General features: G+C 44.2%; 1 protein-coding gene across 1 annotated transcript in view; it reads left to right on the forward strand.

The window, feature by feature from the left end:
- The first annotated feature begins 907 nt into the window (after positions 1 to 907).
- The window catches only part of LOC120045899, a 50,726-nt gene continuing 38,857 nt past the window's right edge, over positions 908 to 12,776 (forward strand). Inside the window, exon 1 of the mRNA XM_038990827.1 lies at positions 908 to 2,888. Within this exon, the coding sequence (XP_038846755.1) occupies positions 908 to 2,888 (1,981 nt within the window). The remainder of the gene's footprint in view (positions 2,889 to 12,776) is intronic.

Genomic DNA, 12,776 nt, shown 5'->3' on the forward strand with positions numbered 1-12,776 from the left:
CTCTGTCAGCGTCGGCCCAGGCAACGGATTAGTGTCCAATCAGAGTGGATTTGATGTTTCCTGACAGCACATGAGACTTAGCAGGGAGATCTGTATTCATTTCAATCACCCGCCTGCCTGCCTTCCCCTCCCTGAGGGCTACTAGCGGGGTAGTGTAAATCTCTCCTGCTCATTGAACGAGACCCAGCAAGTCATTGACAACAAAATCAAGTGATCAGACCCAGGTAAGTGTCCCGGGCCACGGATTTGGATGGAGGTTTGCCCTTACGTAAATGAGCAGAATCCTCAGAGATACTTTTTAGGTGGTTCACGTAACGTCACGACGGGCAGCAGAATTAAGCAGTCTTTATTTAGACTGTAATCCCTCATAGCAATCGCCAGAGTGAGTAAAATGTCCCAGAGTAGGGGAAGGATAAACCCTACCGGATTAGTACAAGCCCCTGCCTACAATCCCATCCCACCCCCTCCAATATTCCCTCCTTTCGTGTTTTTTTCCTCTCACCGCATCGGGTAGCCTACATGGTTGGTGGCCAGCACAAGCACGGACCCTGTCATTGTGGTTCAATGGAGTAGTTGGGGCTGCCTTTGCAGCATTTGCACAGTGTGGTGTCCTCTACCTTCTCACAACTAGCAACAATATTTCCATAGATTAATTATTCAAGGATTGCCTGTCAAGGGGGAGCCACTGAATAGAAAGGACCTCAGAAGAGCCCCCCAAAAATTACAACTGGATATCAGGTGAAACAATATACCCCACTGCTTCATCTCTTTTTGCTCCTCCTCCGTCCTCCCTCCCTCCTTTCCACTCTTTTGATGTAAATTGTAACTGAAGACTTGAAAGAAAACACCAACTACTCCCTGCTTGTTTTTTGTCCTCTGTAAAGCTGTCCAGTTTTTTTTCTCTCCAATGCTCGTCGCCAGCAAGCAGTTGAGTATCGGTCGCTCCCACAGTTGGGACACCCTGGGGGGGAATGAGGGTCAGTGGGCCGGGGGAGAAAGCGCGTATGACCAACAAGGCAGTATAGCGAGTCGACGAAACTCGCTGTCTTACGGGGCAGAGGGAGGAGGTTACTACGAGACTCCCCCTGGGATGCGTCCTCCGGAGCTGGATCTGAAACGAGACCCCTACTCCTACCAGGACTCTCTGTACAGCCAGCAGGGCTACGCTATTGATCCCCGGGGAATGAGAAAGGGCTCAGTCCCTGAGCTAAACAACTACGACCGTCCACCCATGGCTAACAGTCACGGAGGATTCATTGCCTCCCAGGACTATTATCCCCATGACCCTGCTATGGCTCCCCAACCACCAGAGGACCCCCGGGGCTTCTACCGGGTGGATCAGCAGCCACAGCAGCAGCCTCACCCGCTCAGCAGACCCCCGTCCCACTACGGGATGAACCCAGTGGGACGGCCCCCATGGGACCAAGGACAGGGAGGGAGGCCCTTACCTCAGGGTCCTTCGTCTTCTCCTCTTCCTCCTCCCCCTCTTCCGCCAATTGCCCATGGCATTAACCAGGTTTACAATCAGCCTGCAGCTGTAGCCGCAACCGCCGCTGCCAATATGATGCCAGATGGCCAACGCTCTCCTGCTCACTATGGAATGGAACAACCCTCTTCACCTCGTTACGCATCTGAGCCAACCCCTCTAGCCGGCCAGACAGTCTATACCGACATCAACGGCCATCCCGTGGACCCTCGGCAGCAGCCTGCAGCCACCTGCCTGGTGGTGGACCCTAACACTCAGGGGCTGGATGGGAGCATGCAGCAGCGAGGTATGATGATAAGGCAGGAGTGCACATTGCCCTACAGCGTTCAACAACAACAAGCTCCGCAGCCCAACATGCAGGTCTACAACCCCAACCCTCCTCTCGCCTCCCCTGTTCCTGCACCTGTTCCTGCCCCTCTTCCTATCCCACCTGCCCCTGTAGCCCTCCCCCCTCCACCTCCCACAGCCCACCAGATGCCTGCAGCCCCAGTGGATCACAAGAGGAACACGGACCCAGAGTTCCTGGCTCTTCTTCGAAACGAGGGTCTCTCAGAGAGTACCATCTCCTCACTCATCCAGCAGGGCTTTGACACAACCGGCATGCTGGCAGTCATGGAGGAGAATGACATACGCTCAGTGGCTCCCAACCTAGGGCAGGCGCGGGTGCTGTCGCGGGTGGCCATCAGTGTCAAGAGGCCCTTAGAGCCCCCTCCCACGCCCCAGCAACAGGCCCACATGCGGGGCCGCTCCAACAGCTTCAGCCACCGCTCTGACATGTACCTCCAGCAGCAGCACCAGCAGGCCATGGGCATGGACCCCCGGCTGATGCCACCACAGACCCCTGGTACCATGCAGACCATCTCCCCCACCATGGCTGAGGCCCTGGCCAGGAGGCCCAATAGCGCTCCCTCTCAGCACCTTCTGGAAACCACACAGGGCTACCCAGGACCTCGTACCCCAGGGACCTACAATGGTGCCATGGTCCCTGTCCAGTCCCGGCCCATGTCTGCATTCTCCCAACACCCGGGTGTCCCCATGACGCCGGGCATGCAGATGATGGCTGCCATGCCCCAGCAGATGCAAGCCATGCAACAACAGCAAATGCCAGTGTCCATGCCTGCCCAGCCGTCACCTCAGCAGGCCCCAAGGGCATACTCCACCAACTACACAGTGCCCATGGAGCTGATGAAACGGGACCGCAGCCTGCAACCCATGTTGCCCATGCACAGCGCCCACCCCAACCCTCAGATGATACGCAAGTCTGGGGGCACCCCGTCCGATGGAGCCATGATGCCCGTGGGTACCACCATGCAGAACCAGAGTGATATGGCCACCAACCAGAAGCTTAGCCGCCGTACCGGCCCACCTGTCATCGTCTCCACCATGGCATCACCAGATACAAGTAAAGCATACTTTTATCCCCTCAACCATTCCCTCCTCTTCCTCCTCTCCCCTAGTCCTCCTGTATAGAATGTCTCTTGGCTGTAGTGTATTTGTTGGCTACTGAAGGAGTATGGTTACTGAAAGAGTATGGTTTCTCTTGGGTTATATAAAAAAATTGTAGTTATAGATTTTTTCTATTTGAAATGAAAGCTCTGGTTAGATAACCATTCGCTCTGTACTCTAAGACAACAATTAGGTATTGTGTTTTTGCAATCAAATTAATAATTATTTTATACCCTTATCAGGATAGCCCCTTTCTCAAATAACAGTTGAATATTTAAGGCTATGAAACTGCTCTCTTTATGACAGCTATTTGGCATGAATTGAATACAGGATACTGTAATGCAGTGCTCTTAAACCAAGTGCCCGAAAAGGGCCATTTATCTGGTTCCCACTCAATGTTGAAGTGTTTGAGATACTTTTTCGGTAGATTGATATGAATTTATCTCTTTGCTGCTTTCACATCATTTCAATCTACTCTTTGGCTGTGTGGAGCTCTGCTTATTGTTAACCTGTGTATGTGCCTTTGTATTGGATTGACAATGGATAAACATCTCAACTTAATACGGGATCGGTGTCCCCTCCACGGGACAGTTGAGCTAACGTAGGCTAATGTGATTAGCATGAGGTTGTAAGTAACAAGAACATTTCCCAGGACATAGACATATCTGATATGGGCAGAACGCTTAAATTCTTGTTAATCTAACTGCAGTGTCCAATTTACAGTAGCTATTGCAGTGAAAGAATACCATGCAATTGTTTGAGGAGAGTGCACAGTTAGGAACTTGAAAATATATTAATAAACCAATTAGGCACATTTGGGTAGTCTTGATGCAACATTTTGAACTGAAATGCAATGGTTCATTGGGTCCGTCTAAAGCTTTACCCGTACACTTCTGCCATCTAATGGCCAACATTTAAATTGCGCCTGACCTGGCATAGTACATTACGACCTTTCTCTTGCATTTCAAAGATGATCATACAAAATAAAAAATAAAAAAATGGTATTATCTTTTACCAGATATAATGTGTTATATTCTCCTACATTCATTTCACATTTCCACAAACTTCGAAGTGTTTCCTTTCAAATGGTATCAAGAATATGCATATCCTTGCTTCAGGTCCTGAGCAGTTAGATTTGGGTATGTCATTTTAGGCGAAAATTGAATAAAAGGTTCCGATCCTTAAGAGTTTGGCTACCATATCTTCCGTGAATGGCTTTAGATACAGTATATCCATATTTGAGATAATGTTTTTTTTAAATGAATGGCTTAATGGCCTAAAAGCATAACTTTTTAACAATGTCAGCCTTTAATCCTCCCCATGCCCTAATTATTTATAGTCAGCTGTTGTGATCCTAAAATGAGTCCCTGTTGAAAAGCTCTGAGAGTAGCCCTACCTACCTCTTTCTGAATTGTGTTTTAGACACTCATGTGTACTGTCAGTCATCTTTGCGCTCTTTGAGATGCATGCTGTTCTCTGTATTGTTTGTTTTTTGCCACACATAATGGTTGTGATGACCAAGATGGAGGGTGGGAGTGGGGCGAGGACAGTGTGATGTGGTACGATGTGAGCTGTCATCTATCTGAGGTAACACTGCTTTTAAAGCAGAAACAGCCTGTCAGTAGTTGTATTTGTCCAACCAATCTGGGTGGGCAGTATTCCATGGTCACGGTTAAATGTGGGAGAATTGGAGCCTTGAGTTTATGCGTGCATGTGTGCCTGTGTGCATTGGGTGTGTGTGTGTGTGTGTGTGTGTGTGTGTGTGTGGGTGTGTGTGTGTGTGTGTGTGTGTGTGTGTGTGTGTGTGGGAGAGAGAAAAAGAGAGCTGTTTTTGCTTTGGAGCTATATTCCTTGCCCTTCACCTCATCTGTAGGCATTTGAAGCTTGTCCACACAGAGCAAAAGCATAATTGTCCACATGCTTGTCCACTCAGAGCATAATCTTCAGGGCTGATGGCCTGGTGGGAAGGGTTATGTAATATTGGTTGCAGCATCATCACAGCATCGTTCTGCTTATAGTGCATTGAAGTAGCCTGGAGCAGTACGTTATGTGTAGTGTTGCATACACTGTTATTGTCTCTGTTTAGGTGCAGCAGTGACCATTGTAGGGAATGTTGAAATTAACTATATTGTTTACTGTAGCTCTCTAACGTTGGTGCTACAGAAATGTGGAAGATGTGAGAAATTACCAGCACTAGCTATGATTTCAACAAGTCTGATTCATCATCAAAGTTGTTCAATAACAATGCTATTGGACAGCATCCATTGGGTTTGGACAACATCCTAGCTGTGCTGCTGAAATCAAATGAATGGGATGATCACCGATCAGCAATTGTGTCTTTTCTCTGAGTAACTGGAATGAGAAGCAAAAGGGGTTTAGTCCTTTAGATCCTCCTTTTACAACACTGCTAATCCACAGATTCACTCCATTATTTATGGACTAGGCTGACATCTTTGGATTCCCCAGTACTAGAGCTATAACCATTGGCTCCGACAGCTCCTCTACAGATTGAGAACAAATGGATTTATGAAGTCTGTCTAGTCTCAGGGGGGAAAAAAGATGGTACTTCTTCTGTTTATGTCTAAAGGACCCTTTCTGTTTAGCTATCTTTCTCTGTTGTAAAAATCTGCAGCCATGATACTAGCTCACCCTAGTTTGCTTTTGCACACAAGGGTTTCCTCATGTTAAACACACACTCAGTACAACAAATTAATGTGCATGCGGCTGACATTTGTTGCTTTGGTAATTTCATCTGTTAATGGACGCCTGCAAAGCCTCTCTGAAAGCATATTCCTTAATTGTGTGTTGCTAGGCAACAGGGGTTTGGTCATAATCACAGAAAGATGATCTTTTCTTTTAAGGAGCGGGGGAAAGGTTTCACTGGAGTGGGGACTGGTGGAAATGGCTGAGAATTTGCATTTTATGGCACTGTGTTGAAAAAAGGGTGCTTGAGCTAATACTGTGAGCTAGAGGAGAGTCATAATAATGAAATTTTAGTCACCTCGTGTTGAAATATGACCACGGAGCAATAATGGCATGTGCCCTTTTTGAGAGCAGGAGTTAATATAATTTTGCATTGTAGAAATTGTCAGTCAACCGTTATTTTTGGTTGCATGGAGTATGTCTGAGTATAATCCTGACATTTGACAACATGATATAGGGAATATCTCAACCATTTGAGCTGTTCCTCTGTACCGTCTTCATAATTAGTAAGCCTATATAAATATTTAGATATGATATGCCAATGGCCTCAATATGTCCATTAGTAACACCTAGGGCTACACGATTTGGACAAAATATCTCATTGCGATTTTATGGCTCGATTTATGAATTGCGATTTTCAAACACTTGGGTGAAAACTTGGTAATTCAGTCAGACATGGTTAAAACAATTCTCAGGGTAGATTACATCACTTCTAAAATGAGATCATTTGAACGAACACATACTGTGCTAACTGAATACAAAACCAAATTAAACATATATTTTCCAACATTGTTATACTTATGATAATAGGTTGGATTATTACACCTACATATTAACAAACATACATTTTTAACATGATCATCAAAATATACACTGAGTATACCAAACATCATAAAAACAATATATATATTTTTTATTGAACCTTTATTTAACTACAAAAGTCAGTTAAGAACAAATTCTTATTTACAATGACGCATACTGCGGCCAAACCCAGACGGCGCTGGGCCAATTGTGCGCCGCCCTATGCGACTCAGGTACTGTAGTGATGCCTCTTGCACTGAGATGCAGTGCCTTAGACCACTGCACCACTCGGGAGCATCTTCCCATCTTCCTAATATTATGAAAATCTTGCTAATATTGAGTCGTCCCCCCCCCCACCGCCCTCAGAATAACCTCAATTCATCGGGGCATGGACTCTTCAAGGTGTCGAAAGTATCCCACAGAGATGCTGGCCCATGTTGACTCAAATGCTTCACCCAGTTCTGTCAAGTTGATTGAATGTCCTCCATTCTTGATACACACTGTATTCTGTTGAGTGTGAAAAACCCAGCAGCGTTGCAGTTCTTGACACAAACCGGTGCACCTGGCACCTACTACCATACCCTGTTCAAAGGCATAAGTATTTTGTATTGCCCATTCACATTCTGAATGGCACACACACAGTGTATTCGGAAGGTATTCAGACCCCTTGACTTTTTCCACATTTTGTTACGTTACAGGCTTATTCTAAAATGGATTAAATTTGTTTTTTTCCTCATCAATCTACACACAATACCCTATAATGACATAGCAAAAACAGGTTTTTAGACCTTTTTGCAAATGTATAAAAAAAATATATACATCACATTTACATAAGTATTCAGACCCTTTACTCAGTACTTTGTTGGAGCGCCTTTAGCAGCGGTTACAGCCTTGAGTCTTCTGTATCTGTATTTCCTCCCATTCTTCTCTGCAGATACTCTCAAGCTCTGTCAGGTTGGATGAGGAGCGTCGCTGCACAGCTATTTTCAGGTCTCTCCGGAGATGTTCGATCGAGTTCAAGTCCGGGCTCTGCCTGGGCCACTCAAGGACATTCAGAGACTTGTCCCGAAGCCACTCCTGTGTTGTCTTGGCTGTGTGCTTCAGGTCATTGTCCTGGTTGAAGGTGAACCTTCACCCCAGCCTGAGGTCCTGAGCGCTCTGGAGCAGGTTTTTATCAAGGATTTCTCTGTACTTTGCCTCGTTCATCTTTCCCTCGATCCTGACTAGTCTCCTAGTCCCTGCTATTGAAAAACATCCCAACAGCATGATGCTGCCACCACCATGCTTCACCATAAGGATGGTGCCAGGTTTCCTCCAGACTTGAAGCATGGCATTCAGGCCAAAGAGTTCAATCTTTGTTTCATCAGACCAGATAATCTTGTTTCTCATAGTCAAAGTCCTTTAGGTGCCTATTGTAAACTCCAAGTGGGCTGTCATGTGCCTTTTACTGAGGAGTGGCTTTCATCTGGCCACTCTACCGTAAAGGCTTGATTTGGTGGAGTGCTGCAGAGATGGTTGTCCTTCTAGAAGGTTCTCCCATCTCCACAAAGGAACTCTGGAGCTCTGTCCAGGTGACCATCGGGTTCTTGATCACCTCCCTGACCAAGGCCCTACTCCCCTGATTGTTCAGTTTGGCCAGGTGGTCAGCTCTAGGAAGAGTCTTGGTGGTTCAAGACGTATTCCATTTAAGAATGATGAAGGCCACTGTGTTCTTGGGACCTTCAATGCTGCAGAAATGTTTTGGTACCCATGTGCCTCGAGACAATCCTGTCTTGGAGCTCTATGGACAATTCCTTCGACCTCATGGCTTGGTTTTTGCTCTGACATGCACTGCCAACTGTGGGACCTTATATAGACAGGTGTGTGCCTTTCCAAATCATGTCCAATCAATTGAATTTACCACAGCTGGACTCCAAGTTGTAGAATCATCTCAAGGATGATCAATGGAAACAGGATGCACCTGAGCTCAATTTCGAGTCTCATACTTACGTAAATACGTTTTTGCTTTGTCCTTATGGAGTATTGTGTTTAGATTGTGGATTTTTACTTTATCCGTTTTAGAATAAAGCTGTAACGTAACAAAATGTGGGGGAAAGGGTCTGAATACTTTCCAAATGCACTGTACACAATCCATGTCTCAGTTGTCTCAAGTCTTAAAAGTCCTTATTTAGCATGTAGCCTCCCCTTCATCTACACTGATTTGAAGTGGATTTAACAAGTGACATCAATAAGGGTTCATAGCATTCGCCTGGTCAGTCTATGGCAGGGATCATCAAATAGATTTAGCCACGGGCCAATTTTATTTATTGAGCGGCTGGTCATGGGGCCGGAACATAATTAGAAATCATTTGTAGATTGAAAATTTACCAAAAATAGCCCAAACATATACTGTATAATATTTGAATAAAACATAATTTAAAATCTTGCTTACATGTGTCTCTCTATTATGCGTGAATTCTTGGGAACAGATTTCCAAAATTGAAATCACTTGGAGATGATTTCCTGGTCTTGTTACAGTCTTTTATCTCCAACAAAAAAAACCTGGGGAACCCTGGTCTATGGCATAGAACTCAAAAAAGCAGGGGTATACTCAGTGTAGTGTGCTATAAGCACAGCACTAATTAATTATTTAATTAATAACATTGAGTTACTATTTATTTTTTTACCATTATGAGTTATTAAATAACCTAAGTTAATTAGTTTCCAGGCAGCCAATAGGCTGCAGTTGGAATTGGAAGCTTATGATTGTGTAATTATGTACAAGTAGGCTACGATCGTTATTATAATAGAAATTAAGTCAAAGTCCCTTAAAAATATGTAACACGTAGCCTACCGATTACAAGGTGCAGCCTGTGTCCAAAACATTTGAATCTGGTCCAGTCATTCAACGCGATGGCCTTTACCACGTTTGCGCCGTTATAGTTATGCACACCTCATTCACGTTATAGTTATGCACACCTCATTCACGTTATAGTTATGCACACCTCATTCAGGCCCTAGGCAGCTAATGATGTTTTCACACTTGGTCACTTTCAGCCAATCTTTGCAGTGTGAACACATTCCAAAGGAACTCAGAACCCTCGAAATGGTCTCAGTTCGGTTCACTTCGGGGGCTCTTTTTAGGGTTCTGAGTTCCTTTGGAATGCTTGAATTCCGTGTTCCGGTTTCCTTTTTTAGGGCAAGGTAAACACAAAGCTCCCCAGGTTCACTTGTCATTATTCCCACACCACACATTAGATTACTGCAGCACTGTTTCCCCTGCCATAACCCTTCACATTGGTGCCACAAAATAGAGAAGATTATGATGTGTAGGGGCGTATTCATTACGCCGATTCTGTTGCAAAATGTTTTTTAAACGGAAGTAGATGGAACGAAAGGGGGAGATCCTACCTGAATTTCTACAATAGCAACTCTTGTTTTTAGTTAACTGTTTGGCTAATGATTTGAATATTGTGAAAGACAACATATTTGGTAAGAATAATAACATAGGGTACAACATCTATTCTAGCTCTTAAAGGGGTCTACATTGGGTGTACAATTTTCAATTACAGCATTATTTAATCTACAGTTATTCTTCTGCTATTTATTCTGTTACCAATAATATTTACATTTTAATAGTATCTTCTGATTACAATTATTATGTCTCATATTTTAACAAATGCAATCTATTAGCTATTAAAATGTAAGTAGGTATATCTAGCTGTCCGATAACACATTCTGATGGAGTGGCTTGACCTGCACTTTGTAAAAACGTAGAGTGCATTGAGTGAATGTTGCAATGAACACAGCTGCTGTCGGGAGACAACGACTCGACACTGAAACTTAGGAACTCAAGAACTTGGATATCTGTGTCAACACCTGCTACCAACTAGCCAGCTAGATAGCTAGCTAGGTTGCAATGGAGCCTGCTTCGCCTGGAATAGCTAACAAACATTTCCAGCGCTGTAGAAGCTGTGTTTATTACGGTCTTGTCCTTGACAATAGGAGTTCCAATGCGGTAATTGTTTGCTACCGGAGGACTACAGGAATGAGGTCGCTATGCTTAGCAAACAAATCTCAATTCTACGCAAACTTATGGGGAAAACGCAAATTGGAACTTTCTCGTTCTCAATTCCTATGGAGGGATGCTGCTCGGGCCTAATGGATGTTTCCCCCCTTGTCATCTGTCCCTATCCGAATGGCCTGTGCTACCTGGAACCTGCCTGCCAAGGAAGTGGTCTCCATCTGCTTCTCCTCCTCCATCCTGTAGTGAAGTAGACGGAGAACAGCAAGAAGAGTGTTCTAATCAGCGCTGGTCCCATGTCACAAGTCGTGGAAACCGCAGGCAGCAGCATACTGCTAACCGGACGGGAGTGACTAAGGGGTTCGAGCAGATTGACATTAGGAATAGCTTCACTGGTGCCTGATCTACCTGCACCTTCATCGCTGGTTCTGCCTGTGTCTGCATCGGCGGTGCTAACTCTAACTACGCTGACTCCAGCAGCGCCGTCGTTGTCGTTCGGCTACTTTCCTTGTCTCTGGATCTGACAGGGCACTGCCTGCTGAGGTCTGAACCTATTGCCGGGAGCAGCGGGTGTACCCTATCCTGCTTCTCGTGGGCCTGTGAAAGGCTCAAAAAATTGTGTGAGGGGTGGGAATGGGTGGATTTCTCAATTCCCTTCTCTGGCTGTTGTATTGGGCAGCTCAAAGGTGAGAAATGTCTCTGTCCCTGCAGCAAAAATGTTATGCTATTCAGGAGCACGAGTACAGGATATCAATAAGTTGCTCCCAAACATTTTAAACCAGCATCAGGAAATGAAGTATATCATAGTTCATGTGGGATTCAATGACATATGCTCAGAACAGCTGAAGATGGATTTTAAAGAACTGATTGGGTCACTACTTGACACCAACAAACGCCCTATAATATCTGGCCCTCTGCCCTCCCTAAATCGTGGTATTGAACGGTTCAGCAGACTTTTAGCCCTCCGTAACTGGCTACGAGACTATTGCAGCCCTGTGGGTGTAACATTTATTGACAATTTTGATACCTTCTGAAAACAAAGCTCGTATTATTATTATTATTATTATTATTATTATTATTATTATTATTACTATCATTATCGTTTGGGTTCCTGGATCCTTTCACAGCATTATAAGGCTATGTTGAGACAATGACTTATCAAAGACCCAAGCCCAGCTCATTTAATCCCTACCATTGTTTCACTGAGTTGTCATAATGTACATAATGTACATTATCCCAGCGGCATTGGAAGACACAATGTAATTAACCTAATTTATGTTCCTCTTACTGCCCTGAATGCCTCTGCTGATCCTACAGCTATTGTATGCAGTAATCATGTGCCTATGAACCAGAGTTGTACTGTTAGCACTTAGGCTGTGTGTACTAGCAGGAAGTCCACTGTGTGCAGCTCACCCTGCACTAACATAAATAACCTGAGCATATCTACCTCTGCTATGCTTCTCAGTAAAGCAATTAAAACAATCAAGCATCACAGAAAAGTGCAAAAATAGCCCATGTTAATATATGAAGCTTAAGAAACAAGGTTGATGAAATCAATAATTTGCTAGTAACAGATGACATACATATTCTGACAATCTCTGAAACTTACTTATATAATATCTTTAATGGTACAGTGGTAGCAATACATGGTTATATGATCTAGAGAAAATACAGAAATGTGACTCACCACCTGGATTCGGTCTTATGTAGCAACATTTGAAATGGTGTTTTTTACATTGGATAAAAGTAGAGACCAGAGCTACAAAATGGTAAACAGTGGGGAGAACAAGTATTTGATACACTGCCGATTTTGCAGGTTTTCCTACTTACAAAGCATGTAGAGGTCTGTCATTTTTTTATCATAGGTACACTTCAACTGTGAGAGACGGAATCTAAAACAAAAATCCAGAAAATCACATTGTATGATTTTTAAGTAATTAATTTGCATTTTATTGCATGACATAAGTATTTGATCACCTACCAACCAGTAAGAATTCCGGCTCTCACAGACCTGTTAGTTTTTCTTTAAGAAGCCCTCCTGTTCTCCACTCATTACCTGTATTAACTGCACCTGTTTGAACTCTACATGCTTTGTAAGTAGGAAAACCTGCAAAATCGGCAGTGTATCAAATACTTGTTCTCCCCACTCTATCATACACTGCATTTGAGGAACAATGGGAAAGTAATTCTGCTTCGAAAGTTGATCAACTCACTTTTGAGAAAATCGCCTTTTGAATGTTTTGGTATCTAGTGAAGAGCTCTGCTTTGTCTACACCTATTCAGCATCGTTCACACCCTCTTAAGTTTTAGCCCCACCCACCTTTTTTCGCTCTCGGA

The sequence above is a fragment of the Salvelinus namaycush genome, chromosome 4 (genome assembly GCF_016432855.1).
Source record: "Salvelinus namaycush isolate Seneca chromosome 4, SaNama_1.0, whole genome shotgun sequence".
Lineage (NCBI taxonomy): Eukaryota > Metazoa > Chordata > Actinopteri > Salmoniformes > Salmonidae > Salvelinus > Salvelinus namaycush.